Here is a 27961-nt window from a genome sequence, read left to right as displayed (position 1 = left end):
TCCGCCACTTCCTTCCGCCACTTCCTTCCTTCCTTCCGCCACTTCCTTCCTTCCTTCCGCCACTTCCTTCCGCCACTTCCTTCCGCCACTTCCTTCCTTCCGCCACTTCCTTCCTTCCGCCACTTCCTTCCGCCACTTCCTTCCTTCCTTCCGCCACTTCCTTCCGCCACTTCCTTCCTTCTGCCACTTCCTTCCTCTCTCTTTCTCTCTCTTTCTTTCTTCTCTCCCTTTCTCTCTCTCTTTCGTCTCCCTCCCTCTCTTTCCTTCTTTTTTCTCTTTACACATCTTACACATGCTCATTTTTTTTCTCTGACAGGGTAGTACATTTGTGAAGAAGAAAGTTTAAGTCTTTGATCAGATGAAATTATCAAATAATCTGTCACAATTTTTTTACCTTGAAAAATGCTGTCTTGGTTAGTGTGCATTCATATTGTGATGATAAAAGATGATGATCCTGGTTCACCTCTTCAGCTCTTATCCACATCTTTCCATGAGTTCCTTCCTCCTTAGTCTATCCAGCCCTGTCACCTTCCTTTTAAAGCTACTTTTATCACAACTCATGTATCTTTCATCTGCTCTGCTATCAAGTTGTTGGCTACAACTTTTGAATGCATTGTTGATTTTTTAACAGTTTTATGCACAAGAAGAAATTCCCCCATAAGCAGCTGAGTAGCCATTTCATTGACTTTATCTATACATATTTTTGAAATTCTCAATGGTTCTCTGGCTCTATGTCCACATCTTATTCTCACTTTTGGGGTTTTGTTTCAGCTATTACTTGTATCATTAAGCAGCATTACTTGAATTAAGTATCATTATTTGATCCTTTATGCTCAAATCAATTTATCTTTCCATGGCTTGTTGAGGTAGTTCATGCAGTACCTGGTGCAGCACTGTGCTTCGTCTAAGGGGATCTCACTCTTGATTTGCAGCTAAAAAAATCAAAGAAAATTTGTGTGTATTTATAAATTTGGAGGTTGTAGGAATTAATTTTTGCCAATGAGACACACCTAATTGTGTTTGAGCTGTGAAACAGTACATTTGAGGGCACAGCAGAAGTGTGGAGGGGCATCCATTTAAGTGTTGTATTCCACATATGAATCTTCCCCTGGCCTTTTTTTCCTCTTGCATTGAAGCATGTATTCAGTAAGTATCTTATTCATGCACTGAAGAAGAAGTGTGTTTATGTTTCCCCTCCTATGGGACACAGGTTTGAATTGTTTAGCAGATACATAAGCTGATGTTCCTACTAGTTTTGTAATGACTCTCCCCATTGTGAGGCTAAGATATGCTCTGTGTGCACTGTTTTATTTTTAAATGTATTTAGTCCTGTAAACACTAGGTGAGCTTTTAATGCCTTGCATAATATTTTATATTCTATTTTGACCTTCCAATTTTCTTTGAGAACCTGAATAATTTATTTCTAAGTACTGAAGTGTTTTATAGTTGTACTGCACAACAGTTTCCTTGTGGAAAGTCTGCTAGCTTCCAATGACCCTTAGCTACCATCTGGTACAAATTCAAAGTGCTTCTGTCATCTGCTGCTAATTGCTGTCACCTGCATATTGCAGTCACTGAGCAACTTGGAGTGCAGTAAAGCAGGAGGCATACTGCTTTGTATAGCTGCAATCTATCCATAATACCCATGATTTCTTTATTAATATTAATTTAATGATAAAAGAAGTATATGCCTCATGAAATGGTATGAATTAATATAAATGACATTTCATGTTTATTTTAGTAACTTTCAGGGTTTAATCTGACATTCAAAAATGCATGTAGATTTGTATTATAAATATATTTATTATTTCGGTATTCTTCAGCCTATTTATTCTGCTGAGATTGTTCAAACTGAATCTTACAGAAGAGTTCTTTAATCTTTTTTGTAAGCTGATAAGCTTTAGTCAGGGCACTAGCCTACAGCACCATATTATATTAATGTATTTTACTTGTAATTTAGAGAACAAGAAGAATATCCTGATCTGAAGGCTAAACTGTCCCCTGTGGCACTTGCACAGCTGATAATCGTGAACTAGAAAGATGTGTATATCAAATAGTTTACAAAATGAAGCCAGCTGTGTTTCCCTACATACTGTGGCTTCCTGACATGCATCATTAAACCTTATTAGCTACTTCCTTTTACAAAGATTCTTGTAGTCTTGAACATTGCATATTAACATTTTCTGCCCCTCCAACTGGAAATTATTTGCTTTATTGTAGAGTGTCAACTTGCTCTAGTTTCTGATATGCGTTCTAATTGGTACTTTGGAGTATAATCATAGTGAAATACCACTCAGTGCATTTCTTTATTTGGAAAATTAATACAGACCTTTTCACTTCATCTGTCAATCTGTGCAACTTTTCACACAATTCCCAACTGTTGGGATTGCTTGCAAACCATTAAGTATGAAGTGGTTCATAAAATGTCTTGAAGAATATAAACACAAAAAGAAGGAGTTGACTTTTATGGTAAGATTTTTTTGTTGTTGTTGCTTGCTTAATAGAAATAAAGCTATTTCAGCTGATAAATTTAATGATGTAAAAATTCTAGAAAATGTAGTGATATTATAAAGTTAATTTTTGTTGTCCAGATGAGGCTTTGTTTAATAAAACCACCATCCTGCACATTTACACACACACACACCACTTGATTGCTGAATTCTGATAATGGAATTCAGCTCTTAAACCTTAGGAAAGCAGAATTTTTGAAATATTAATCTCTCTGTGGGTAAAAACAGATTTGGAATTAAGTACTAAAATCATAATATGTGTTATGTATATACATTTGTACATATTTACAGCTCTTTTCTATATCTGACCAGAAAGGCAATTAAATACTTCTGATCTTTATGGACAACATTTTGGAAAATATTATTCCAGAACCTTGTTTGTATGATCTCAAGAACAATTTCAAAGAAACATGTTCTGTTAATAATCTTGAAACATTTTGTATTTGTGTTAGGACAGGAGGCACTCGTAACACAGACATTATATAGATTATGAATAACATGTAACTGGATAAAGAAAAAAAATTAAGAACCATCCTAAAAAACTTTTTGTTGATATTCCTCATCTAAAAACTTTGCTATTTGTTTCAGAAGGACAGATATATTTGTAAACACATCCGTGCATTTAAATTGAGCTAGAAATTTTAGAGCTCAGGTCATAATTTCTTCTACTTATTTGAGTCTGAAAATTGATGTTTTTACATAATATTAGTAAGAAGTTGCACATCAAATCTTATCTAGAATTCTTCACTAAGAAAATCTGTTTTTTATGTGCCTTAAATGGATGTGGACATTTGCTCTGGATTTATTTTGGTATTTCTACTTAGACTTGAAGAAGGGTCACTCCCTTTTCTTGGACATTTTTCTATATATTCTGACATTTAATCTTTTAGGGGACTATTGCTGATTTCCCACTGTATGGAGCATTTCTTAAGCTTCTATTTAATTTTGAAGTAAAAATAACACCAAGTTTTTTCTTTCAATATATATCTCAGGCTTTTTGAAACATTTCTTCTCAGTTTGCAGGCTAACAGGATTTTATAGTCAGGAATAGCTGGGGGCAGAGACAAAAGTTCAACGCAGTCAAAATGCTCTTTCTCACTTCCTTTCTCACACATTTTTCCATTTATTCTTGAATATTATTATATGTAAATTACATTTTATTCCTTATGAATAGGATTCAGATTTAAATGCTTCAAAACAAACTATGAGATGCTTTGTGTTGTGTGGCTGTTCATTTTTTTAACCTGATTTCCTGTGCAAGAATACCTGGATGGTTTTCTTTGTATGTGGACCTGTGCTGAGACAGGTTTAATGATGGACATGGAGTATGCACATCAGAGGAGTAGGGAGGTTGTAGAAATGCTCCACCAATTACTGAATCACTGCATACTGCCAATTTTGATTCTTCATTCAAGAATTTTTATTTAATCTTTTGCATTTATTGGCTAATCTATTTCTGAAAGTTTCCTCAGTCACTTTAATAATCTGTGTATTGTATCTACTGTATTACTGTAATGTATTACTTCATTTGCTTTTCCATGAAGAAAGGTTGCAGCTCTGCTTTCCATCTACTTTGGGGCATAAGCACCAACTTAATATATATCAGTGTTTCTCATTGAAGTTTTTTTCCAACTTTCATTAACTTTTATGTATGTAATTACAGACATACATTTACCTAGAAAGAAATTTTAAAAATGAACCTCTGAATTTAACCTCTAGTAAGATGGAATGAAATCATATCCTTTCAACTGTTTTTAAGTTTACTTTCAGTTTGAGATAAAATGAAATGGTGACATTTTAAAATAAGCTTGGACTTTCTGGGTTCTTGGCTTCATTTATTGAATTATATTCTTAATGTAAAAATTGACATGTGTTTTGATAACCTTAGCTCTGACCTCTTTTACCCCAGCCCTGTGTGAGATTAAACTCATTACAAAATGTAATAATCTCTGCTAATAGCTTAATCTAGATAGTCTGTGAAGAGATGAGTTACTAACACCTCTTTTGAATGTGGAGTAAAGAAATGTTGGATTTCTGTAAGCATCCATTTTCCAGTATTCAATTTCAAAGATGTCTTTGAAAAAGCTGTAAGGTTCTCATACCGTTTATGAAATATTATTACACATACTGTGTTATTTGTAAAACCCACAAATGCAATCCCTGCTATGAAAATACTACATTTGTGCAGTTTTCTATTGGAAAAAGTTATTTAGACCAGTCAGCCACAGGTCTGACAGTACACTTCAGGTCTGAAGTGTAGGTATATTACTATTTCCAACATTTATGCAAATGAAAGAACTAGCTGTTGTCAATTTGTTAGGTCCTTTTTGTAATTATTTTTTCTTGAAGGAAGTAGTACCTGTTACTGAGCTATTTATTTTTTTTACATATATCTCAAATTTTTGCATTTATTTATTTATATGCAAATTTTAGACAATAAAAGTTTTGGAACCAGTTTTCTCTGCACTAATTTTACGGTTATTTTGGTACAGCTAATTATCTTAATCTGTGGGAGAGTAAATAATGTTTTTTAACCTATTCAGATTTGAAAAAATGCCATCTCCATTGAGCATATTTTAATAATAGTGTGTAATGTGTAAAGCTGCTTATTCTGTATTCTGACCCTTGAAAGACCTGATTACATGACAGCATCCGTAGAAAAGTCTTGAGTTGAAGCTGGTGATGGCTGAGCTTAAAGAAGGTATAACAAGCACATGTGAAAGGTACATATGAAATATAAATCTGAAGATAATGTTGCAGTGTAAAATCAAGCACCTTTAAATCCTGCTCTTCCCCCACCCCTGAGAATTCCATGTCTTAGCAATATTGATCAGATATAAGGAGGATTGCGAGTGCTTAGAAACTAAATTTTTTTCTGTGCTGTGTACCTAATTTTTTTTTTTAATTGAAAAAAATCCTGATGAATTAGAGTTTCCCTGTGTGAATGTTTTTGGTTGAAGTTTCCAGTATGACTAGTTATCTTAGATTACTGAAGCAATTATTCTAAATTGATGGGTGGTCTTGAGAAAATGTTTTCAACTGGTAGCTTTTAATAGGAGGAGAGTATGTAATACAGCACAGTCCCTGTATGAATACCGGAATTCAGGGGGCTGTTAACCTTTTCGATTTCTTAACGTGCTCTGTACACATTTTAATCAATCATTTGTGTTTGTGACAAATACATAGCAAAGCCGGAGAACATATGGTCGCACAGCATCTGACTGCTGCTGCCTTAAGGTTCCAGACTGTGGCTGTATAAAGGTGTATGAGGTGAAGCGTTTCGCTGGGGAGGAAGCAGAACGATGTGAGCGCACACTTCGAGGTGTCGAAGCCGAGCCCCTCCCTCCGAAGTCTCAAAGCCGAGCCCTTCGTTCCGAAGTCTCAAATCCGAGCCCCTCGCTCCGAAGTGTCCAAGCCGAGCCCCTCGCTCCGAAGTGTCCAAGCCGAGCCCTTCGCTCCGAAGTGTCCAAGCCGAGCCCTTCGCTCCGAAGTGTCCAAGCCGAGCCCTTCGCTCCGAAATGTCCAAGCCGAGCCCTTCTCTCCGAAGTGTCCAAGCCGAGCCCCTCGCTCCGAAGTGTCCAAGCCGAGCCCCTCGCTCCGAGCGGCTCTCGCCGGGCGCGGCCGAGGCTCCGCGCTGCACAGGCGGGCGCGGGCGCCCTCTGCTGACCAAAGCGCGCATGGCAGCGCTGCCCGCCCCAGCCTCCCCTTCCGCCGTCGGGCAAACGGGAGCCGAAGCCAAACATCCGCGGCTTGGCTTCCCTGCTCCGCGTAAAGACTTGTTCTAAGAAAAAACAGCGGATTGAAGAATATTTAGAGACAATAATGTAGTTTACCAAGCCACAAAAGTGTTAATGAAGGCCAGATTTATGGACAGAAGGATATTAGGAATGAGTCATGTTCAGTTTCTCTCATTGGGATAATTTGAAACAGTATTTTTACTACAAAAAAAATTAAATCGTTGGCATTCAGGTAAACCAGGATACAATTGAAAAAGAAGACACTCTTAGGAAGGTTATGGAATCTGTGACTAGCATTTGACAAAACGAGGGCCTTGCTTCAAACAACTGAGCCCTACCAAAGTGCAGTTGTGGAAATAGCTCACTTACAGTTTTTATTGCAGTAGACAACTAGAGAGAGCTAAGCCCCTCTAAAATCCTGGAGAAGACTCTCAAGCTTCAGTTTGAGTATCCAGACTCAGTTAATGTTGAGTCTGGAAAAGGCAATAATATAAAATGGACAAATAAATGAGTCAATGAGGCAGTGAGAGAAAGAATGGTGTGCATCCTCTTTTTTAAAATTTATTTTAGAATTATAGATATTTCTATTTACAAAAGGAAATTATGCATCCAAAGTGATTAGTTTATTTCAAAGCACATAAATATTAATTTATGAATAGAGTGTTAAAGTAAAGCCAGGCAAGTCAGAAGGGTAATTGCAAAACATAATACTATTCTGCTTTTAAGAGCAGTTAAACCTCTGGTTTTAAATATGCATCAAAACACTACAAAAGTGTACTTGAGCTTCTGTTTCACTGGGCAATGAACTGTATTTCTTCTTGGCTTCTAAAATTTCTGCTGTTTTCAACATCTGTGCATTGGAGACGGACTGATTTATGTAAGAGTACAGAAAAGTAATTTGTTTCTTTGGGGATATGATTAACACTAAATATCTAAAATTATTTGTTGCAATCAGTGTAGAAATTACATAATTCAGTTCCATAAAACTGCAGTATTAACATGATACCAAATATTTCACTTTGCACAAAGGTTCAGTTCCATGAAGGATGAATATTTTTTTGCCAAAGGTAAGACAGAAAATTTTACTGGAATCAAATGAACTATTTTCTCGTAATTACTTCTGCACAAGTCAAATGGAGTAGACTAAATAATTAAAGTTTATTTCATTTTTATGAACTTAAGTAGACCAGTCCTCCCCCTGCATTATTGCTCAATTCTAAAATTAATCAAACTTGTAAAAGGTTTTTAGTGCTTCAGAAAATTTTCTCAAGGTTTCCTTGTTGCTCTTGCAGCTAAACCAATGATGAGACTGTTTGAAAATTGATATCAGAAAAAGCAGGGATAGGTGACTTTTTTTACTAAATGGTCACTTTATGTTTTTTTATGTTTTTTTGCCTTTCCCGCCTTTGAATCTACTGATTAAAAGAATGAGGAAGATATTGATTAAACAGAGTACATACTGTATGCAAGATTTGGTAGGCTTGACATTAATCAGGTCATGTTTGTAGAGAATCATATTTGTCCAGACTATTGCATGAGTAGAGGGAATTAAGGCAAGATGCTTCCTAACCCTGAATTTACTTGTTTTGATTCATAGTTACATTATCTTAATGTGGTTACTGGGATTGCTGAGCAGCCAAGTCTTTCAATCATAGGAGACTTGAGAAAGAAGAAACATTTACAGATTCCAAAGTTGCTCTTTGTGGTTTTAATGTCAAAGATTAAGGTAGTTACATAAGGATGTGTCACTTTATTTAGCCTTTAAACACAGATTAGTAATCTGTTATTTCCAGGGACTATGGGGAGGGTTTAACAGATTATTGAAGAAGGTCTTGGAAGTTTGGATAAATGCGGCTGACTGTACAGTAAAATATATATAACTTTTTATAAATGATGGAATGCTACTAATAATTTTTGTTAGGCAAACCTTGTTTTTGTTACCCTGAATCTGAAAGATGTATTATTTGAATTTTAGTCCTTTGAAGTATTTACTGTAATATACCTTTTACCTCTAAGTGTATGCTACAACTAATTGAAACATATATAATATACTAGTATTCAAGGCTTAATAAATTAATTTCAGAGCATGTATTAAGAATAGGAAAGAAAATTTTTGTGTTTACAGTGCAAATTAAAACCCAAGTCCCTCTCAAACATGCATACTATGAAATTTCATTGTAGTCAATGTAGTGTTTGGCAGTGCAGAACCAGGCTGATTACTGAAATATAATTACCTTTGTGGAGGAATTTGGTTGCAGGGGGAAGTCTGTCCTAAGACTGTGCCTTAATACTTCAGTAGTATTAAAGTAGGACATTTAAAGGCTATTTGTGAACAATTATTTCTAATGCACTTTAAACTGTAATTGAATAAAAAATGGCTGCACTAGACTATTTTGAGGAATCTTTGCCATTTTATAACATTTAATTATCAAATTTTGCATATCAGTATTCTAGCATTTTAAAAGTTCTCATTTTCAAAGTAATACACATTTTATAGTGCTAAAAGAATTGTTCTATTGCTACAATAATAGCTTCAGAAGATAACCTTTCCTAAAAGTTAAGCATCTAGGGCAGGAACAGCAATATTGTTGTTCATATTGTATTTCAGTAACCAGAAAAGTTCTTGTTGTTTTCAGCTTTTTAATTAAATTAAGATTTTTCTCATAAGATAATGAATTATACCTTGTGGCCCAGAATGTAAAGTGTAGACTTTGAATCATTGCCTCATTCAAATATGAAGTATTTTAAAAACTTGTCAGCTTTTTTACTACGCAAGTAGACAATTGATGGTATAAGCCATTACTTTATTGAAAACCATTAGCTGTTTAAGACTCTGTGCATAAATTAAAGAGGAGCTAAATGGATTTGTGGCTGTTGCCATTAGTAGCATTTTAAATTATACAGGCAATTATTGTGTTCATTTTCATTATCCTAGAACAGCTCTTTTCCAAAACTATTGTGGTTTTCTTAGACATTATGTACAAATTTTCCCTTGGTGATTAAAATTTCCAGTGGTGTGTTTAATTTTGTTAAGTTGTTTCAAATAGAACAAATATTATGACAAGTAGAAGAAAATTTGTTTTACTAATATGGGAAATAGCAATAAACATGGAAAATTACTGCAATTCTTAATTCATCTATTTCTAATATTTTCATAGTTATTCTAGTTACTATTTTCCAAAGAAAAGAAGTAGCATTTGTAAGATGGCATATTTTACAAGTACTTTGGTAAAATCACAGTCTAGTTAAAATGAAATCTATCCACTTTTCCAATATTCAGATGAATTTTAGAGAATATTAGTGATTTTCTACATGAAATTTATCTGGATAGTTCAACAGTGTTTCATTAGTTGACTGCAGAAATTGTTTAAGTGGAAAGGCACACAATTAAACTAACTAAGTATCTTTTAGTACATTGGAGTTCCTAGTTTTTGAGAAATGGAGAATGCATTTCTATTAAAACTTACTTTCTTTGTGTACCTTCTTAAGTAGAATTTTGCAATTGCCTTCACTTACTATAGTAAGAAAAACATTGACATTTACTATGGCCAATAGTATGATCTATATTTAAAAAAATTGGCATTATTAGTGGCAAATCAAGTGTTCTTGAGCAAAAGATTTATAGTGTGAGAAGTTTTTCAGCATCGACTTTTTTATTGTCATAATACCTCTCCAAACATGTTTTTTTTTGGGTCCCAAACTTAAATTCACATCTGTCTTCATCAATTAGAAAGGTATTGATGCTTTGAGTTAGCTACATATCAGTGCGCAGTGGACTAAATTTAATGTTTCTGTCCTAAAAGTGGCATTCTTTCCAAAGAAGCTCTTTATTCATTTCTCTTCTGGAGTGGGGTTTTTTATGGGGGAGGAGAGGGGAGAGATAGGCTTTCACTACCATGATGCAGGGGAAAAAAAAGTGTGAGGTAGTAGTTATGCATATTGCAAGACAGTGATTCTTTATTTTATTACAAAAAAAGACCAACTCTAGAAGGCCAGATTAAATCATTCCTTTCACTTTTTAATGGGATTTGGATGAATAGAGTAAAATATGCACTTTGCATTCATTGATAGCATCTTTAGGTTGAGGTAATTGAGTCTTTTTTCCCTGACTGAATGAATAATGACTTCATCTGATCCTCAGTGAGGCCTGAAACTTAGGCTGCCTTTGTCAACGCAAAAAGATCTGGGCTTTGAAACATGCTCTACTTCCCTGGCTTCATTTTTCTTCATTTTAATCCAAAAACCTATTTTTCTCAATAATTCAAGCATAAACTATGTAGTAGTTGAAGCAGCGGAAATTGCAAGATATTTGTCCTCGTGCTGCTTTTTAAATGCAGCTGATAAATCAGCCGCTGTGGTCTTCAGCTGCCTGCTTCTCTAGGGAAGGGACAGCCCATGTGTAAGCAAGATTGCTGGAATTTTTAAGAACTATATTTAAAGTGCTTCTTTTTCAGCCTGTTTGTTATCTAAGGAAGTGTTATGTTTTACTGCTCTTACTGGCAAGACTTGGAGATAAAAGGGGCATCTGTGATGGGGCCTAGGAAACTCTTCCTGACACGATTTTCCCACATATTTTACTGACTACTAGGCCATCCCAAAAAGTGGAGTAAAAATACCTTAGCTTACATCATACATTATTGAAATGGTGAGAGTCTTAGTTACATAGCTTAAATATATTTTTTTCATGAGAAACTGTGGGTGAAGGATAGCTTCTCCTAATGTTGTACTTAAAATGTTTCTCAATCAAATACCTTTCTATTCATGTGCAGTTGAAGCCCTGTTTCACTATATTGGTTTGAAAATGGATATTCCACTTGATTGTTGTTTTTATTATTATATTGGATAAGTGAAAGCTTTATACAATTAAAAATCGTTTCTGTGGCATTGGTTCAGATTTACAGAGTGGGATGAGAGCATAGAGACAAGTTGCAGTGCACTTGTCACATGAATAAGAAGTCACAGGCTCTGACCCATGTGCCTCTTGGTTCTTGAATCTAACAGGTATTTGATCTTCTTGCAGTCAATGGGTAATACCCTGTGCCCGTATTTTTGCTGAAGCATGACAGAAGAAAATTTTCCCTGCTCATTTGTTCATCTGTAATTATCTTTTCTCCTTGCCCTTCTGTGTTCCTGTCCTAGAACAAGGAATGGAGAAGGGATGTGTCAGATTTGAAGGTGTTCAAAAGACTTGGCTGGGACAGTTCATATTGGTTCTAGGAATTGGTATTGCCAAAAAACCAGGGAACATCTTTTGTGTGCAAACATAGGAATAACAATCAATGCAATTATCAAAGTTCAGTTAATGGTTGCAAGTGCATGGATTTTTAATAGGTAGGAATAACAAAGCAAATAATGCTAATTGTTTGCATTGCAGAAGCATAAGTTAAGAAAAACTCCTGACTAACTTGATTTCTTTTTCTTCCTCCAGGTTGGCTTGCTGGACCTGGAGCTGAATCAACTGACCAAAGCCCTGTTTTTGGCTTTAGTTGCACTTTCAGTTGTTATGGTCACTTTGCAAGGATTTGTAGGCCCGTGGTATCGCAACCTTTTCCGGTTCCTCCTCCTGTTTTCCTATATCATCCCAATCAGGTAGGTAGAAGAATGAAAGCAAAATACAGTTGCTTAAATTTAGTGTATGTGGCTTTCTTGAAATTTATACTTGCTTCTCATTGCAAAGGAAATTGATCTTATCAGGAAGCTGAAGGAGAAGGTGCCAACAAATCTGCTGATTCTTGAAGGATCACTGTACAGAAAACAATACTGTTGTATTTTTTCTGTATAATGTTCATCTTGCTGGAGTAATCAGGATATCTAATCCTTTGCTAGCATAAATGTATTAATAAGGATACAAGGTATATGAGAAGGTGGTTTCAGGAAGCAGGCAGATGAATGAACTGCTAGACACGTTATGGAATTTTATTTTTAATGCCTTAAATACTAAAAATGTTCCATTTCTCTGGTTAAAATATAGACATTTTACCCCAATAATAATTAATTTAAATTGGATGGCTGAATAATGTAAGTGCTCTTTTACAACGAGAGGAGTTTTAACGTGTAACCAAGTAGAGACTTGCCCTGAATTAATTAATTCATTAAGCATGAGTACTGTATATTCAAATTGCAGATAAACTGGAACACGAAATAATATCCATGTGTGTAATCAAGTCTTCTGTGGACACAGAAGTGAGAACAGTGCCCCTGAACTGAATTATTTTCTTTGCATGGGTATTGCCTTTGCAAAATGGACATACTGTTTCCTGTTAAAATACCCAGTGTTTAGATTAAGGTAATTATTAGTTTTATATCCTCTTTAGAACTGTTCAGTTTGAGATACATCATTCAGTAAGCCCAGTGATCAGCCAGAGTTATCAGCATCTAAACTGTAGTAGATTTAAGACCTGTCCCCTCAGGCATGCTCACAATATTTAAGTTCACATAGTAAAGAAAAGAAAAATAACAGGAGGATTTCATTAGGCCTTTTAATCTAAGTTTACATTACTTACACGTTACTATGATCACATTTTTAAAGTACATGTCTGTGTGAAGGAAATTGTATCATATTTGACCAATGGGATGCTCAGGAAGCCTCTGTTTTAACATTTTATAACTTAGGACTTTATTTTTAGAGTACTTTTGTGTTGCAAGAGAAACTGATTCTGTGGGAAGTTGAAGGAGAAGGTTCTGGCAAATCTGCTGGAACCACAATTTTGGAATATCTTTCTCAACACTGTCACTGTCATAACTCCTTTACTGCTTGAATGATGCTGTTCAATCATATTGCCCTCACCCCTCCCATACACACACAGTTACTGAGTATTAAGCAATTTATCCATGCGAAGAGGCAAAAAGGCCTCCATTCAAATGGTTAATTCTATGTTTTACCACACATGTACTTTAAAACTTCCAGGGGAGGAGAAAAAAGGGCATCACTTCTAACTAAAGGACAACTTTTAACCATTTTAATGTCTTTGTTACTGGATGCAAGAGGATTAAGGCCATATAGGTGTTGTAAGTAAATTTTATTCTATATTGAAAGTTCAACATATGCCATTAAAAAAATATTTTCACTGAGCAGCTCATTTTCAATGTAAGAGTTCTATAGTGGACTTGTGGAATAGCTTTTTTCCAAAAATAACTTCCAGTATGCATCTAATCCAATTTACAATTTTTTGGGAGAGATAATATAAAAACTAAAAGTATTAGAGAATAAGGTTGGTTTAGTTCATCAGACAGGAATTTATCACAGAATGCTTTCCTCCCTAGAGATTTATCTGTTTCTCTACCAAATCTTATTCAACCTGAATCTTCATTAATACAGGGTTGCTTCCCACACTGTCAGCAAGAAGAACAACTCAATCATGCTGGTGTTCAGACTTGACTACACTTCCCTTCCTCTCTTCTGTATGTTAAGCATGAGAATGACTTAATTTCTAGGCTGTGTTTTGAGTGTAAACTCTCAAAGATGAAAATTACAAAGCCAATGACATCCAAGCACCAGATGTTGTACCCTCCCATTATTTTTAAAATAGCTATGTGGGGGAAATAATTAACTTAAAGATTTAAATGAAATGTCAGAGATTAGGATTCACTGGTAGAGGCAAAGCATATCTGGAGTCAGGCACACATGAAATGTGTTGCTTGATAGTTTTAGAGAATTCAGGAAGTTTCTAATTGTGGAACTTTTTTGTAGTTCTGTTTGGCTTTTGGTTTGCAGAGCAAGGGAACTTCCAGGTATGCAATAAAAACAGATTTTCATGTCTAGACATGTTTGGTGAAGATCATCAGGAAGATGATGATACAGTTAGTAGAGTTTAACTGATCTCTCTGCAGCCTCCCCTATAATTAATAGGAAGAGGAACTTTTCAGATGTTTCAGAAAGAAGCTGGTTCCTTGTATTTCAGCTGCATGCTAAATACTTGTCTAGATCAATGTTGCTTCACTTTGTGCAGGGTATTACTGTGGGGTATATAAGACTACAGAAGTATGAACATAAAACAACTGTAAAAAAAAAACCCAACAGCACTGCAAAATAAAAACCACCCCTATAAGCAACACTTACCCACCCCTCACCTTCAAAAAATCAGCCTCCAACATTGCACACATTCTGTGGTGTACAAGGAATCAAGAAAAATGGAGAAAAAGTAGTAATAAACAGATATCAAAAGCTCTGTCCATCTCTAAACTGTTTGTAAGTTAGAATCATTATGCACAAAATGGCTTTGAACAGCCCCACACCTCCAGAAATCTGCTGCCCTAAAAAGTCAAAGTATTTTAATTTCTTAAGATTTATCAGGGAAAGAGGATATAAAGCAAGTCCTTGACAGACTGTTCAAAACAAAGTAAATCTCACTATGATTATCTTCATCCATTATCTGAATTCTTCCATGTTCTCTAGCATTTTTAGGCATTTTTGTAGCTGATTCTAGCCAACTGGACTGTATCACCTGGTGTAGTTGTCACATAGCAAGCCAGTGTATGTGTCCTCAAGTATGTCCATGCTGCTGCTGTTTGTGATACCAGTGTGGAAGTTCTTAAGTCTGTGATGTCACCTTTACTTTTTTTAATAAGGTGCTTTTGTTGAACAACTTGTATTTTTTGGATTGTCTGTTTTCTGAATTACATGGGTCAGAGGGCAATAACAGTCATGCTAATGAAAAGCCAGCAGCCTGGGTGGGGGAAGATTTTTGAATAAGTGCAAGAGAATAGAAGAGGTTTTAATCAGTATGGGGTGCAAGATACCAGCTGCTACTGAGATGAAAATTCTGATGTTTGTGTATATGGGTGTAGGAAAGATGTTAAGGTTGTTAGAGAGCCTTGTCACAAAATGACTCTGTTCTTTTCCCTGGCCTTGAGTACTAACATGTCTTTATCAGCTCACTTGAGCTATCATAGCAAATGGTTCAAAAAGCCCAGGCCAAAGAAAAGAATTAGTGATGACACTGCCCCACAAACTGGATCCCTTCCATCCCCAGCAGACATTGTTAATTCATTGTCCAGTCTTCTTCACCACCTTGAAAGACAAAGTGAGTTGCACTATGTGTTGAGGTCTTCTGTATGTTTGGGTTTTGTTTAAAAATATAAATAAGTAACTAAATAATGTAGCCAGGAAAGTTTTTCAAGATAATTAGCCAGTGTTTGGTGAAATTGCTGCTTCACGTACAGCCATGTGAGTCTTGTAGCTGTATGTGCTTCTGCTTAGCTATTAAGAACTGTAGAGGATTTACCATAAAATTATAAGATATTGACTTGGGATCTGTTAAAAATGTGTATCACCCAAGCTCTATATTTAGTAGCAGTTTACAGCTGGATTGACAGGGGCTTAATCAGCCATCATTTTAGAAGGATCCTTTAGTTTTTATGTGAACAAAAGCTGAAATGTCTCTTGTCCTCTCCTTTGTACACCCCGAAGCTCCTTGTCACTGAGCTGTTCTGCCAAAAGAAGCTGTCCCAAATGACTGGAAGGAACTGCCTTGCACTTAAGTAGTAAAGTTTTGGGGCACTAGGTGGTTCCCAGCTGGGTTTTCTTCAGGATCTTTAAGAGAAGCACTTAAATCAAATCCTTCAAATTATGTCAGTCTGTTCTCAAGGGCAGTGAGGACAACACTGCTAGGAGGTCTAATATCTCTAATATCTGAAATTCATTAATAGCCTCTCAAATCCCAGATCATACAGATATGAATTTCTCTGTTTTCTTGAGATCCAGGGAACTCACACCTCTGCAGGCTGTCTAATAGCCGCAAGCAACTATGCTGCTTTCAATCATGCTGTAGTTTCTGCTGTATTGGAGGTTATCTGTATAATCTATAGATGTGAGAGTATCAGTACATGAAGTGTCACACAGAGAGACAGAATATATTTTAGATATATGATGCAAAGGTTTCAGTGTGGAAGAGCTAAAGTGCTGCTTATGAAGTGGCTTAAGCAAGTGGTTTAATACACATTTAGTGTATTGTACTTTACCATATAATGATATTATAATGCAATCTCTATAGAGACTGAAAACATTATGTGACGTTTCCTGACATTTTACCAATTAATTTTGCAGCGGCAGTTAAGGTGTGTCTCTCTTGTGCTAGGACTGTCTTACACTGTCCAGTGTGGTGCTGTACTACTGCCTGAGCTAGATTTTTGTTTCTCTTAAAATGTCTGATATTCATGCTACACAGAAAAACACAGAATCAAAGTTATTTAAATTAGAGGACTTAAAAGATCATCAAATCCAACTATTAACCCAGCACTGCCAAGTCCACCACTAAAACATTTCCTTAAGTGCTAGTCCGATCTGTGGATCTTTTAAAATACCTCCAGGGGTCTAGACTCTACCACTTCCCTAGGCAGCTAGTTCTAATGCTTGGCAACAGTTCCGGTGAGGAAATTTTTCCTGATACCCAATCTAGAGTTCCCCTGGTGTGACTTGACACTGTTTCCTTTTGAGACTGACCCCCTCCTGGCTACACCCTCTTCCAGCCAGTTGTAGAGAGTGATAAGGTCATCCCTGAGCCTCCTTTGCTCCAGGCTAAACACACCCAGCTCCCTCAGCTGCTCCTCATAGGACTTGTGCTCCAGACCCTTCCCCAGCTTTGTTGCCCTTCTCTGGACACTCTCCAGCCCCTCAATGTGGTGCATTCTTGTAGTGAGGGGCTCAACACTGAGCACAAGATTCAAGGTGTGGCCTGGCCAGTGCTGAGTACAGTGGGACAATCACTGCCCTGGTCCTGCTGGCCACACGATTGCTGATACAGGCAACCTGGGCCACCTGGGCACTGCTGGCTCAGGTTCAACAGCTGCCAACCAGCACCCCCAGGTCCTTTTCTGCAGGGCAGCTTTCCAGGCAGTCTGTCCCCAGCCTGTGGAGCTGCCTGGGCTTGTTGTGACCCAAGGGCAGGACCTGGCAGTTGGCCTTGCTGACCCTCATACAATGGCCTCTGCCCATTGACACAGCCTGTCCAAACCCCTCTGTAGGTCCATCCTTCCTTCCTTCCCTCCAGCAGATCAGCACTCCCACCCAGCCTGGTGTCCTCCACAAACTTACTCAGGAGGATCTAGGGATCCTACTCTAGATCTAGGGATCTTACTCTAGATACCCTTGTCCAGATCGTTATTACATATATTTATGAAACAGGACTGGCCACAGTACTGAGCACAATCAGTCTAAAAAGAAGTCATTTTTAAAGTGATCTATTGTAGTAAATCTTTCTCCTTTCAAATCTTGCAACATTGCCTATTTGCTTCTAGGTTATTTTTCTGGTTTTACAGCAAGTAATACAAGAATTTGTGTAGAATATACCAAAAAAACCCCCCATGTTTTAAGTATTATTTGTATTGGACCTCCAATATCAATAAGGATATCAATATTGTCACGTTGGTATAAGAGGCCTAATGAAGGATGGCCTCTGAGCTGGTAAATGTGATCGTTACAAAGGAACTTTTTTCATAAGAAGTGATCACTGTCACTCTGATCTGCACATGCTACATCTCTTAGACAAAGGTGCTTGTTTGACCTGTGAGTTGTTTTTTTTTTTTTTTTTTTTTGCATTCTTCTGTGTTTTAAGCCTGTAAGAAATTCACAGATAAATTTTTTCATTCATTATTCCCTAGATTTCCTAAGTTCTATCTATGTTACAACATGTAATTATCTGTATCTGGGTTGCATTTGGCCCTTGAAAAACTGCATGTACCACAGTCACTATAGCAATACAGAGTTGATACACTTTTTTTGCCTCAAATATTTAATCGTGTATGTGGGGTTGAGTTCTCTTTTAAAGTTGCATTCACTCTCAGGGTTTCATGCAAAGTGCTATGTGTACCTTCCTTAATTTTCTTTTATATGCTCACATAATAGGCAAAATTTAGAAAAATTAGTGAAAGAGAAGTAGTGAGACCAGTTATGAAGCAAACAGGAACTGAGTTCTGAGGCTCTTCTTGGGAGTGCCAAACAGATAGCAAAAAAAGCTAAGTAAAAAAAAATATGTAGTGGACAAAACACAAAGAAATATTATATTCCATTTTCCTTGTCAAATAAAATATGAGAGATGGGGAAATTACAGGATGATCTATAGGTTGATTTTTATTTGCTTAGATCTTTATATGATATTGTGCTTAAATTAAGTAACTTCTGTTTTGTTCTATTTTTTTCTGTTTAATGACAGTTAATACCAGTTACTAGGCTCCAAAAAATCAGTTTCTGTGAAGATTTAACTTTCCAGGCATATTGAATTGAAAATATTTTTGGTTGTTTTTTGACCAATATTTTAAAAACTATTCCATTTTTTCCTACATTTTGAATAATGCATATATCACTTATAGCTTATGGCTCTTTCAAGAAAGCAGGGATATGTTAAGAAGTTTAGGGGATGTAGCCATAGGGGATTTGGTGCAGTTTTGGATAACAATGGGACCCAAATATCAGTATCATTTTCACAGAGAAGGAAGTCCTGAAAATAAGACTACATCTCAAATACTTCACTTATTTTAAAAAGTAGATACCGCTTTGGGTAGTTGTATTTATCTGGAGTTCTGGTAGTGCACTGGTGTTTTGGTTACAAAATTCTTACATATACAGGAAGTGCAGGAAGTTAAGAAAAAAACCTACCATCTTTTTTTGACTTTTAGTCAAAATCATACTTGAATTTTATTGTCGCAATATCGCTTTGTTCACAAAATTGTCCTTGCTGCCTTCATTAGGTCTTGATTGCTTTTCACTGAGTCATGAATGGTAGCATGTTACTGGAGTTTCTAAATGTATTTGTCAAACTTTCTCAGTGAAGGCCTTTGCTTATTGGCAAATTTGTCCTTTTGACAAAAAAAACCCCAAATCAGACACCTTTAGAAGGGGACCTTGCATCATTACAATTTGTTAAAAAAAAAAGAAATTTAGAAATCCTGTCAATAGGAATGTTTAATCTAAAATATTGGTGTTGTTTTTGAGGGAATAAGAGCAGAGCTATTCATTTTTAACATGTAGTTAAAAGCAATGTGGATTCTGAAATGTTGTCCTGAGGCTGAATTGAAGAGAAACCCTGGCTCTTAATGGAATAAATCCCCAAGCTGGATAAAAATTGCCTTAGGATTGCCTGCTTTAGGATAACTAGTGCTGAGGTGGAGAGACCAGAAACGTATTACTGTGCTTGCTAAATATGCTCATTCTCTGCAACAGCCTTCAAATTCCTGTATTAACATACTCTGCTTAAATATTGCATGTTAATTGGTTTGCTAAAAATTAGTGTTACTAATGCAACAGTTGCTAATGCTACGTTGGATGCTGTTTTGTGTGTTTTCATGAATAACTGATGTGTTTGAAGTTTGTTAATTTGGATTAAATTGAGAAGGATTTGAAAAATGGTGAATTTAAAATGTTTTGCTTATATAATGAGGTTTCCTAAAGTCCGCAAAGAAATTATGAGAAATTACAGCTAATATTATCAGGCACTGAAAGTAGCTTTATGTTGAGTAAGCTTCGTGTCTCCTTGTTTTATTATGTAAAAATTCTTGGACTTTTCAGTGAAGTATTTTTATCCATTCCTGTGAAGCTCTGTTGGAGAGGTTTCTATTTTCAAAAGCAAACTCACTATTAATAGGCCATCAGCATTTTTAGTATTGCATCAGTTTCCATAATGTGCTAAGCAACAGCTACAATGATTTCAAATATAAAAATTTCCTCTAAGACAAAAAGCTTTAAGTGAAAGAAGTCAGAAAAGGCTACAGTGTGCAAATTTTAGAATTAATACTAAAAAATTAATCTATGGCACTCATTTTTATTCCCATTTAATTCTTTATTCATCTTAACAATTCAAGCATATACCCAATATCTTTCTGTGTGCCAGAAAGCTGTCTTGGACTGTCCTAGTCATTGGGGAGACATTATTTCTCTATAGACCAGGAGTGCCAGCTATTAGGTCCATCAACATAAAGGGGGTACAGTCTGTTCTACTTAGCAGTGCATGCTGGAAAACGAGAGTAATTCCTAAAATGCCATGGTACTTTGAAATATGGATTTCTCCTGACTGCTCAACAAGAAAAGTTGGAGTCTAGTTTTCTTTTCTTTTTTCCTTACCTTTTAATTATATTCAAGTATATTATAGTTCAATGCATGGAGTGTTTAGAACATCAAAACCAGGTGATAAACATGCTTATAAAAAGTGCAAGTAAAGATGCCTGCTGCACTTCAGCTTTGGGAGCCTTTTCTGATTTTATCTTACCAAAGCACTATTTTTCCTATCTGAGCAGCTGCAGATCTCCATTGGTAGAGCAGCCATGTGGACATGTCTCTGTGTGTGCCATGTACCTGAAACTGAAGTACTTAAATAGAGTGTTCATCTCAGAATTTCTGTCTTGGTAGATAGCCTAAATGCCTCTTTGAAGTGGGGTGGTGAGCAGCTTTCATCATTCGGTTAATCCACTTGCTTGTGGCTAGAGCAAATGTCCATCTGTTTTTAAATTAACTAAGTGTGCTCGGGTATCTCTTGTCAAGTTGAACGGCATCCTTTGTACTTGACTGGCTAACTAGCAGGTTTGCATCCCCAAGAGGAGTAAAGCTTTTGCTCTTCCTTTGGTTTCAATGTGAGGTGTGTTACTTTGGTCTTTATATTCACTCTGAAAGTTAACAGACAAGCATAATAAGAATGCAGTTTGCACAGTACTGGCTCTGGAATGAGTTCTTACTCATTCTTACCCTCTTACAGGGTAGAACTGTAGTTAACCAGTGTGAGGCAAGTTACTTCCAGTATTTTTCTCACATTTTCAGTAAAATGAATCTGTAGAGTCCTCCTTCTGTTGTCTGTCCTTTTGTTATATGTATTTGCATGTCTGAAGACAGATGAAATTAGGGAAAATGTTGCAGGACTAATTTGGGCATATCACCACAGAGAAGGATAATTTTCAGATGATTATGATTATGGTGGGAAAATAAGATGTAGTTAAAGCATAAAATACCATCCTAAATAGTAAATCTTGTGTTTAAAATGTATGTTTCTTTTCTGTGGCAACATGTTTTGTCTTCTGCTGTACAAATTCAGGAGGTAGGGTATGTAGAATAAACCTTTTTTCAGCATGTGTCAAAATTTCAGATGCTCTCACAATTCTAATTAAATGCATCTCTTCTTTATGGGATAGTGCAGATTGTGACTCACTGTTCCCTCCACTGTTACCTCAGGTAATCCGCAATCTTGTTGCTGTGATTCCAAGAGGACGGATGAAAATTCCTGGTAGCTGCTCTTTTTTTATGCAGTTAAACAGCATGGTGTCAGGACTGTTACAAAAATGTCTGAAGTGCATTAGCAGTATTTTGACCTTGATAGGTACCTTTGAACAGTTCTAAGAATTACATTACTGTAAACCTGTTGCTTAACTTGGGACTCTTGTGATAGCAACTTAGCAACTAATAGTTTGCAGAATCACAGAATATGCTGAATTGGAAGGAACTCATATTGATCATCGAGTCCAACTCCTGGCCCTGCACAGGACCATCCTCAAGAGTCACACCGTGTGCCTGAGAGCATTGTCCAAACACACCTTGAATTCTGTCAGGATTGGTGCTGTGACAGCTTCCTTGGGGAGCCTGTGCCAGTGCCCAACCATCCTTTGGGTGAAGAGACTTTTTCTAACATTCAATATATTTCTAATATTTAAACATCCCCTTACACAAATCAGGCCATTCCCTCAGATCCTTTCACTGGTCATCACAGAGAAGAGATCAGAAATTGCCCCTCCTCTTCCCCTTAGAAGCAAGTTATAAACTATGATGAGGTCTCCCCTCAGTCTCCCCTTAGTCTCCCCTTAGTCTCCCCTTCTCCAGGCTGAACAGACCAAGTGACCTCAGTAGTTCATGTAGCTGCTGTCCTACCTGTCTTTTCAGTATTTCTGTTAGAGCAGAGTCAAGAGAAACCAACATATGCCTTTTTCTTAGTGACCGCTCCTCTGACATGGCAACAGAAACATGGTGAATAGCCAGAGGAAAGTAGCATTTTAATGGTTTAGAACAAGGTGGATAGAGTTTTGTGTTGGAACATTTTATTATGGGGAAGATTAATGTGATTAAATGAGTGAAGACTTTTTTATTGTAACATAGGAATACAAGGTCCATCTTAGTTCTTCTATGATGAAGACATGGAAATATTAAAAAATTAATGCACAGAATGAACTGGAAAAACATACTTTTGATTTTGGACTTCTATGTCTAATCAGTAAAACTTGCTGCAAATTGCGTATTTTCTGTTAGTGAGCAGCCCAAAGATTACTTCATGCCAACGTGGTATCACAAGGGTGCATTTTGCTGCTTTGCATTTTTCTCCTTTTACAATGGACCCTCTCTAGCTACAATTTGGAAAGGACAAAAATATCATTGATTTTTTGGGAAAGAGCAATTGACAAATATAGTTCTACTATCCTAAAGAAATACTGTTGTTGGTTGTTTTTTATAAAACAAAAAAATCCCACAAGTGACTTGAAAAGGTACAAAAATATTTGTAATTTCACATCATAAAGAGAACCTAGATGGTGTTTCTGGTTTTTTTAGTAGATAAAAACTTGAATCTGTTCTTGCTGAATCTGTTTTTGCTATATGTTATCCCTCATGTTATGTATAAGAGTAGTAATGTAATTATGTAAAGAGTCTTCACAAAGTGTTGGAATCTGTCTCATGCAGAATGCATGATACTGCATTTGTTGGTATAGCCATATCTTCTAAAAGTCTCAGATGAAGCCTGTGTGTGATATGTACTCTACAAACACATTAAAAAAGCATTCTTCCAAAATTTTCGTGCACATAGGTTTAAGATCTTTCTTTTTTCAGATATCCAAAAAAGAGCTTCTGTTGTTATTTTTATGGTTATCATTTTCATTTTGCCTAATATTCACACTGATTATGGTATAAATTTCTTTTGCAGTTTACGTGTCAACTTGGACATGGGTAAGGCAGCCTATGGGTGGATGATTATGAAAGATGACAATATTCCTGGAACAGTTGTTCGAACTAGCACCATACCAGAAGAGTTGGGACGATTAGTTTATTTACTAACGGATAAAACAGGTATATCAGGTTACCATTCTGAAATCTGATAACTTTTATAAAATTTCTAAATGTATTTCTATGAATATGCTAACATAAGAGTAGATTTAGACTACTGATTTTTGTTTCTCAGTAAAATTTTATATATTTGCTTGAGTACTTTTACAAGTACTATAGGCTTGGGTAGGTCAGTAATTAGGTGTTAAAGTCAATATTTGGTAGTACTCTGATTTATTCCAGTGGAACAGCTCTTCTATAGCAAGAGGATACTGAACAGCATGAGTAAGAGTACCATATGTCTTCCTCTGAAAAGACTTTGGAATAGCACTCAGGATGCTGGTTTATTTTGCACTTCATTGCTACTGCAATATTGTATGATAATAAGTACGAATGGCTTTTGAGAGCAAGCAATTTCCAAAACAAGTCACGAGATCAGCCTCCAAAATGGTATCTGTTGGCCCAGTGAAGTTACTTGCTCTTTATGTTGCCAAGACCAGTTCTAGAGCTGCTGAATGATTTCAGCTTCATAACTGCAACCTGTTACTGTACTTCATCTGGTGTACTGGAACCCCCAACCCTTACCAAGATCAGAAGGTAAGTACTGAGTGTGAAGGAGTAATAACTTGTATTACACTTTCTTGTTTCTTTCTGAGATTGAATAAATAATTTCTGATAGGTATACATGGGTATTTTTAAGAAAGCTTTACTTCTGAACAGAGAAAGTTGTTTCTCGAAAAACTTGAGGAATGCTTTTACTGGTTTTAAGTAAAATATAGTTCAAAATCATGAAAAGCTGCTGGAGAAGGCAGGGGTTGGCCTCTGTTATACTGCTCCAAAAGCATAATATACAGTTTATATCTCCATCTGTTTTAAATAGTTCTCTATTCCCTCCCATGCTAACGCTTCCGTTACTGCATATTTGAAATGAAGTGTTAATATAATAAATCGTCACTTTCTCAAAACACGTTATCCTTTTTTCTTCTATAGGCACATATGTTATCCTGTATACATCTGAATGTTCTTCTATTTTGTAGAAGGAAAGTACATTGCTAATTATAGTGTGGCAATTCTTCAGACCAAGTGAATGATTGTTATACAAGTCTTATTTCAGTTACCTAATGATTTGTATAGTATTTGAAACTGTTTATTGATTTTAATTGCAACCTTCATCATGATAATTTATGTAACTTTGAGTGCTGTCCCATTGAAGACTTGAAGTATGTAATTTACAGCATGTTTGGAAAAAGTATGTTCAAAAATAATTTATTTTCAAAACAATGCAGTAAAGTTAAATTACAAAGTAAATTCTAAAGTTAGTTACAAAACACTACTTTCTAAGCAAAACCAATGTAGACTTTTAAACTTTGCTGGTAGAGATTCCAGATTGTTGGTGTTCAACCTCAAAGCTTTTCAGAGGACTGAGGTCTGCTGAGCTCTGGTGGAAGGTCTGAATCTGTACAATAATGACGTAAAAATGAAAGTGAAGGCCATACTCTAGGGCAGTAGTTTCGAAGTGTTTTGAAAAGGAGCAGTCAGCAGTCTCACCCTATGTGTTTTTACCTGAGTGTCAGCTGAAAGCTCATGGAAGTGAAAATAAGCCAGGAGTCCTGGAGATGTCACCAGCTTCTCACCACTGACTGTGCCTGGCAGAGATGGGAAACACTTCTCTGTTTTAATCAGCTTAAGTGTCCTGCAAATTCTAAACTGTTCTTCATTCTGGGCAAACACATCGACAATGTACTTTTTACCCAAGTATATTGGTAGCTGCTTCTAGTTTCCTTTCCTGAATACATTTGTTCTCATTATGCATTTTATGATAAATGTGAAAAATACTGTGAGATAATGAACAAAGTCTGTGCTCTTAATCTATGATTGACATTGCATGATTATACAGTTTATAAGAGCTGGTCTTGGCACTTTCTCATTTGAATTTTCATTTCTAGTCATATTAACTAGTTGATTCTGTTCTTCTGCCCACTTAAGGCCTGGCTGTCAGAGGATAAAGAAGGGAGTCAGTTTTGCAGCCATCTGCCCAAGTGGGTGCTACCAAAAAGCAACACTAAAAGGCTGATTTAGTTAAATGTAAACAGGCAAAGTTTTTCTCAATACTGAAAAGGAAAGGAAATCCAGAGAACTGTCTGCAAAAGTCTTATATTGTGGCCCAAGCTTCACTGGAAATGATTGAGAATTAGTTGTTGAGTCTAAGGAGCATTGCATTACTAACATAATTGCAAGGTAGTCCTTTGTATGATTGTAAATTGGGTTTGTGCTTCATCAATAAGCTTTTTGACAAGAAGCGTCCATCACAGTGGCTCTCTCATTTGCCACAGTATAATAGAAAATGAAGTATCCCAATAATTGCATTATAGTTTCCTTATTGTGGGACAAGAAAGCAATGTGGTATAATTAGGTTTGATTGGAGTGCATGTTTCCGGTAAGATCTGAAATTAATGATGTTGCTATAGTGACACATCTGTGGCCACCAGTGCGTGAAACATAAAGTAATTCATTCGACAAGAGAAGACATCTGTTAACTGCAAAGATGCAGAGCATATTGACACTGACCAGAAATACTAGACGTTATGTGATAAATGAACAAATGATGCTGAAACAGGAGGACAGATAATTTGTACTTAATCTGCTGGGACAACTTTAATCTTCTCACTGGTTGCATTTGACAATGCCATTGTTTAAAGAACAATGCTGCAGAGAACTCATAAATTTTAAAACTTAACTCAGGGTGCAGCCTATTAAAGCAATACATTAATTCCTTTGTTAGGGAGTTTTTATCTTCATGTAGAACAAAGCCATTACTAAAAGCACCCAGTAAAGCAACAGGTTTTTTAGGACTCACATTTTAATTATAGCATCCATTACCCATAATGCCACGTTGTTTGGACTTCAATCACATATAACTTTGACAGAAAGGCATCATCCATTATGATGGTGGGTAGCAGTTTGCATGAGCATGGTTTCTCATGGTCTCCAGGGTACAGAAAATTTCTAATGGTGAAAAAAAAAGATGTTTGCCCATATTTAATGAGAGTTTTTGTTTCTTTGGATGTGGTTTAGAAATCCACCTGCTATTCATAACTACCAATGTGTTCAGCTAAAACAAACATGTAGTCATCCAAGTGTAGTTATTTACTAATGAATGTACTTGTATTTGAGTTCTGTAATTAACATTTTAGTGGTATTTGGACCAAATGAGATACTTAACAGATATAATCGTTGAACAGATGCATAGAGCAATGGGATTCTTGAATTTTTTGGAAAATCTGTGTATTAGAGGTCGGTGTATATGGACTTTTGTTAAATGTGCCTAATGTAATGTACTATTAGAGTGTTACTCTTCAGTGTAAGCAGCTAGAGAGAAGGAGTAATTTAAAAAATTGATGGAGTAACATCTTCCTTCCTTCACTTAGATGTATCTATATTTATGCTCTACCTCTGGAGATTTTTAGTACCACTAGGTTTGCAGGGTGAGTAGAGCAGACTAGAAATGAAATGTTTTGATTGAGACATCCTACTGGAAGATTCTAGACTAAGGAATCCTTTATTTTTGTCTTCTGTTGGACTCCCATTCACTGAAAACACCCAGCGAGCATGATGTTGCTCTTACACTGCTGAATGCACAGGTATTGTGCTTGTGGGAGGCAGAAGGCACAGAGGAAATAGGTACTGCTCTTCACAGCATGGTTTAGGAGTGGGACTCCCTAACTCAGTGCCCCCAAGTTACCTGTTACCTCCACTGTGACCCTCTGCCCAGGAAAGATGAGGTTTAGCTCAGCTCTCTTGGTCTTTGTCCTCATTCTCAAAAGGTTGTACTGGGATTTCCTTGGTTTGAGGTTTTGTGTAGGTTGTGTTTATGGCATACTCACAAGTGGGGCAGCTGAATGAGCAGACATATGCTATGTATGCTTACCATGAGTTTTTTTCATCTTCGTCTTATATGCCAGATTTTATTTTTTCCAGGGTTCATAGAACAAAGCATGTATCTCCAGATTGTTGTCAACAGTCTAATTATTAGACTGATTAGGCCTGATCTCCCTTAAAGTTTCCATAGAAATGTGCACATTTACACTGACTTTTTATCTGTTTAAGCAAATAGCTTAAACAACATGCTCAAATTATATGAAAAGTTACTCATCTCTTAATTTCTCACAAAGTTACTAATTTTTCTGCTGTACAAATTTTCTTGCTTTTTCTTGTTTTGGACTTTTTAGATTGCTGGTATTGGTCCAAATTGCCGGCTGGTATTACAGGATCAGAATGATCTGCATCTGCTTCTCAAAAAACAGCAACAAAAAAATCTCTGCTGCTCTGTGAATCACATCTGTTGCCACCCAAGGAATGATGCCTTCAGGACTTTTTCCTTAGAAATTAATTTCCTCTTTGCCTGCTTTACTCTGTGTTTAATGATACAATTGTAGGAAAGAAGGGGAAAAAAAAGCTCTTGGCTTCAATAAAGAACACACTAAATTTTTCTCCAGCAATTCTACACTAACTTTTTTGTCAGGCTATTTTCCTTGTGTGGTACCTGCGTTCCAGAGCTAAGTTCAGGAATGTATAACAGTAGTACTAGATGGTACGTTGACTAATGTGCTTTTTGGAAGCTTTTCTAAAGTAAGCTGTTTTTTAAATCTAACAACTCTTTGTATTAGCAAAGTCCTGAAAGTGTGGAATTGATAACTATTTAAAAATATTAT

The 27961-nt window shown here is 36.3% G+C and overlaps 1 protein-coding gene across 2 annotated transcripts in view; it reads left to right on the top strand.

The window, feature by feature from the left end:
* ATP9B (ATPase phospholipid transporting 9B (putative)) overlaps positions 1–27961 on the top strand; it is a 154092-nt gene that overhangs the window by 94672 nt on the left and 31459 nt on the right. For both annotated transcript variants that reach the window (XM_058820428.1, XM_058820422.1), the window contains exons 12-13: positions 11676–11836; positions 23131–23273. In XM_058820428.1, coding sequence (XP_058676411.1) covers positions 11676–11836; positions 23131–23273 — 304 coding nt within the window. The remainder of the gene's footprint in view (positions 1–11675; positions 11837–23130; positions 23274–27961) is intronic.

The sequence above is a fragment of the Ammospiza caudacuta genome, chromosome 1 (genome assembly GCF_027887145.1).
Source record: "Ammospiza caudacuta isolate bAmmCau1 chromosome 1, bAmmCau1.pri, whole genome shotgun sequence".
Taxonomy (NCBI): Eukaryota; Metazoa; Chordata; class Aves; order Passeriformes; family Passerellidae; genus Ammospiza; species Ammospiza caudacuta.
Note: the sequence above shows the minus strand (reverse complement) of the source record. Positions and strands in the feature narration are given on the sequence as shown.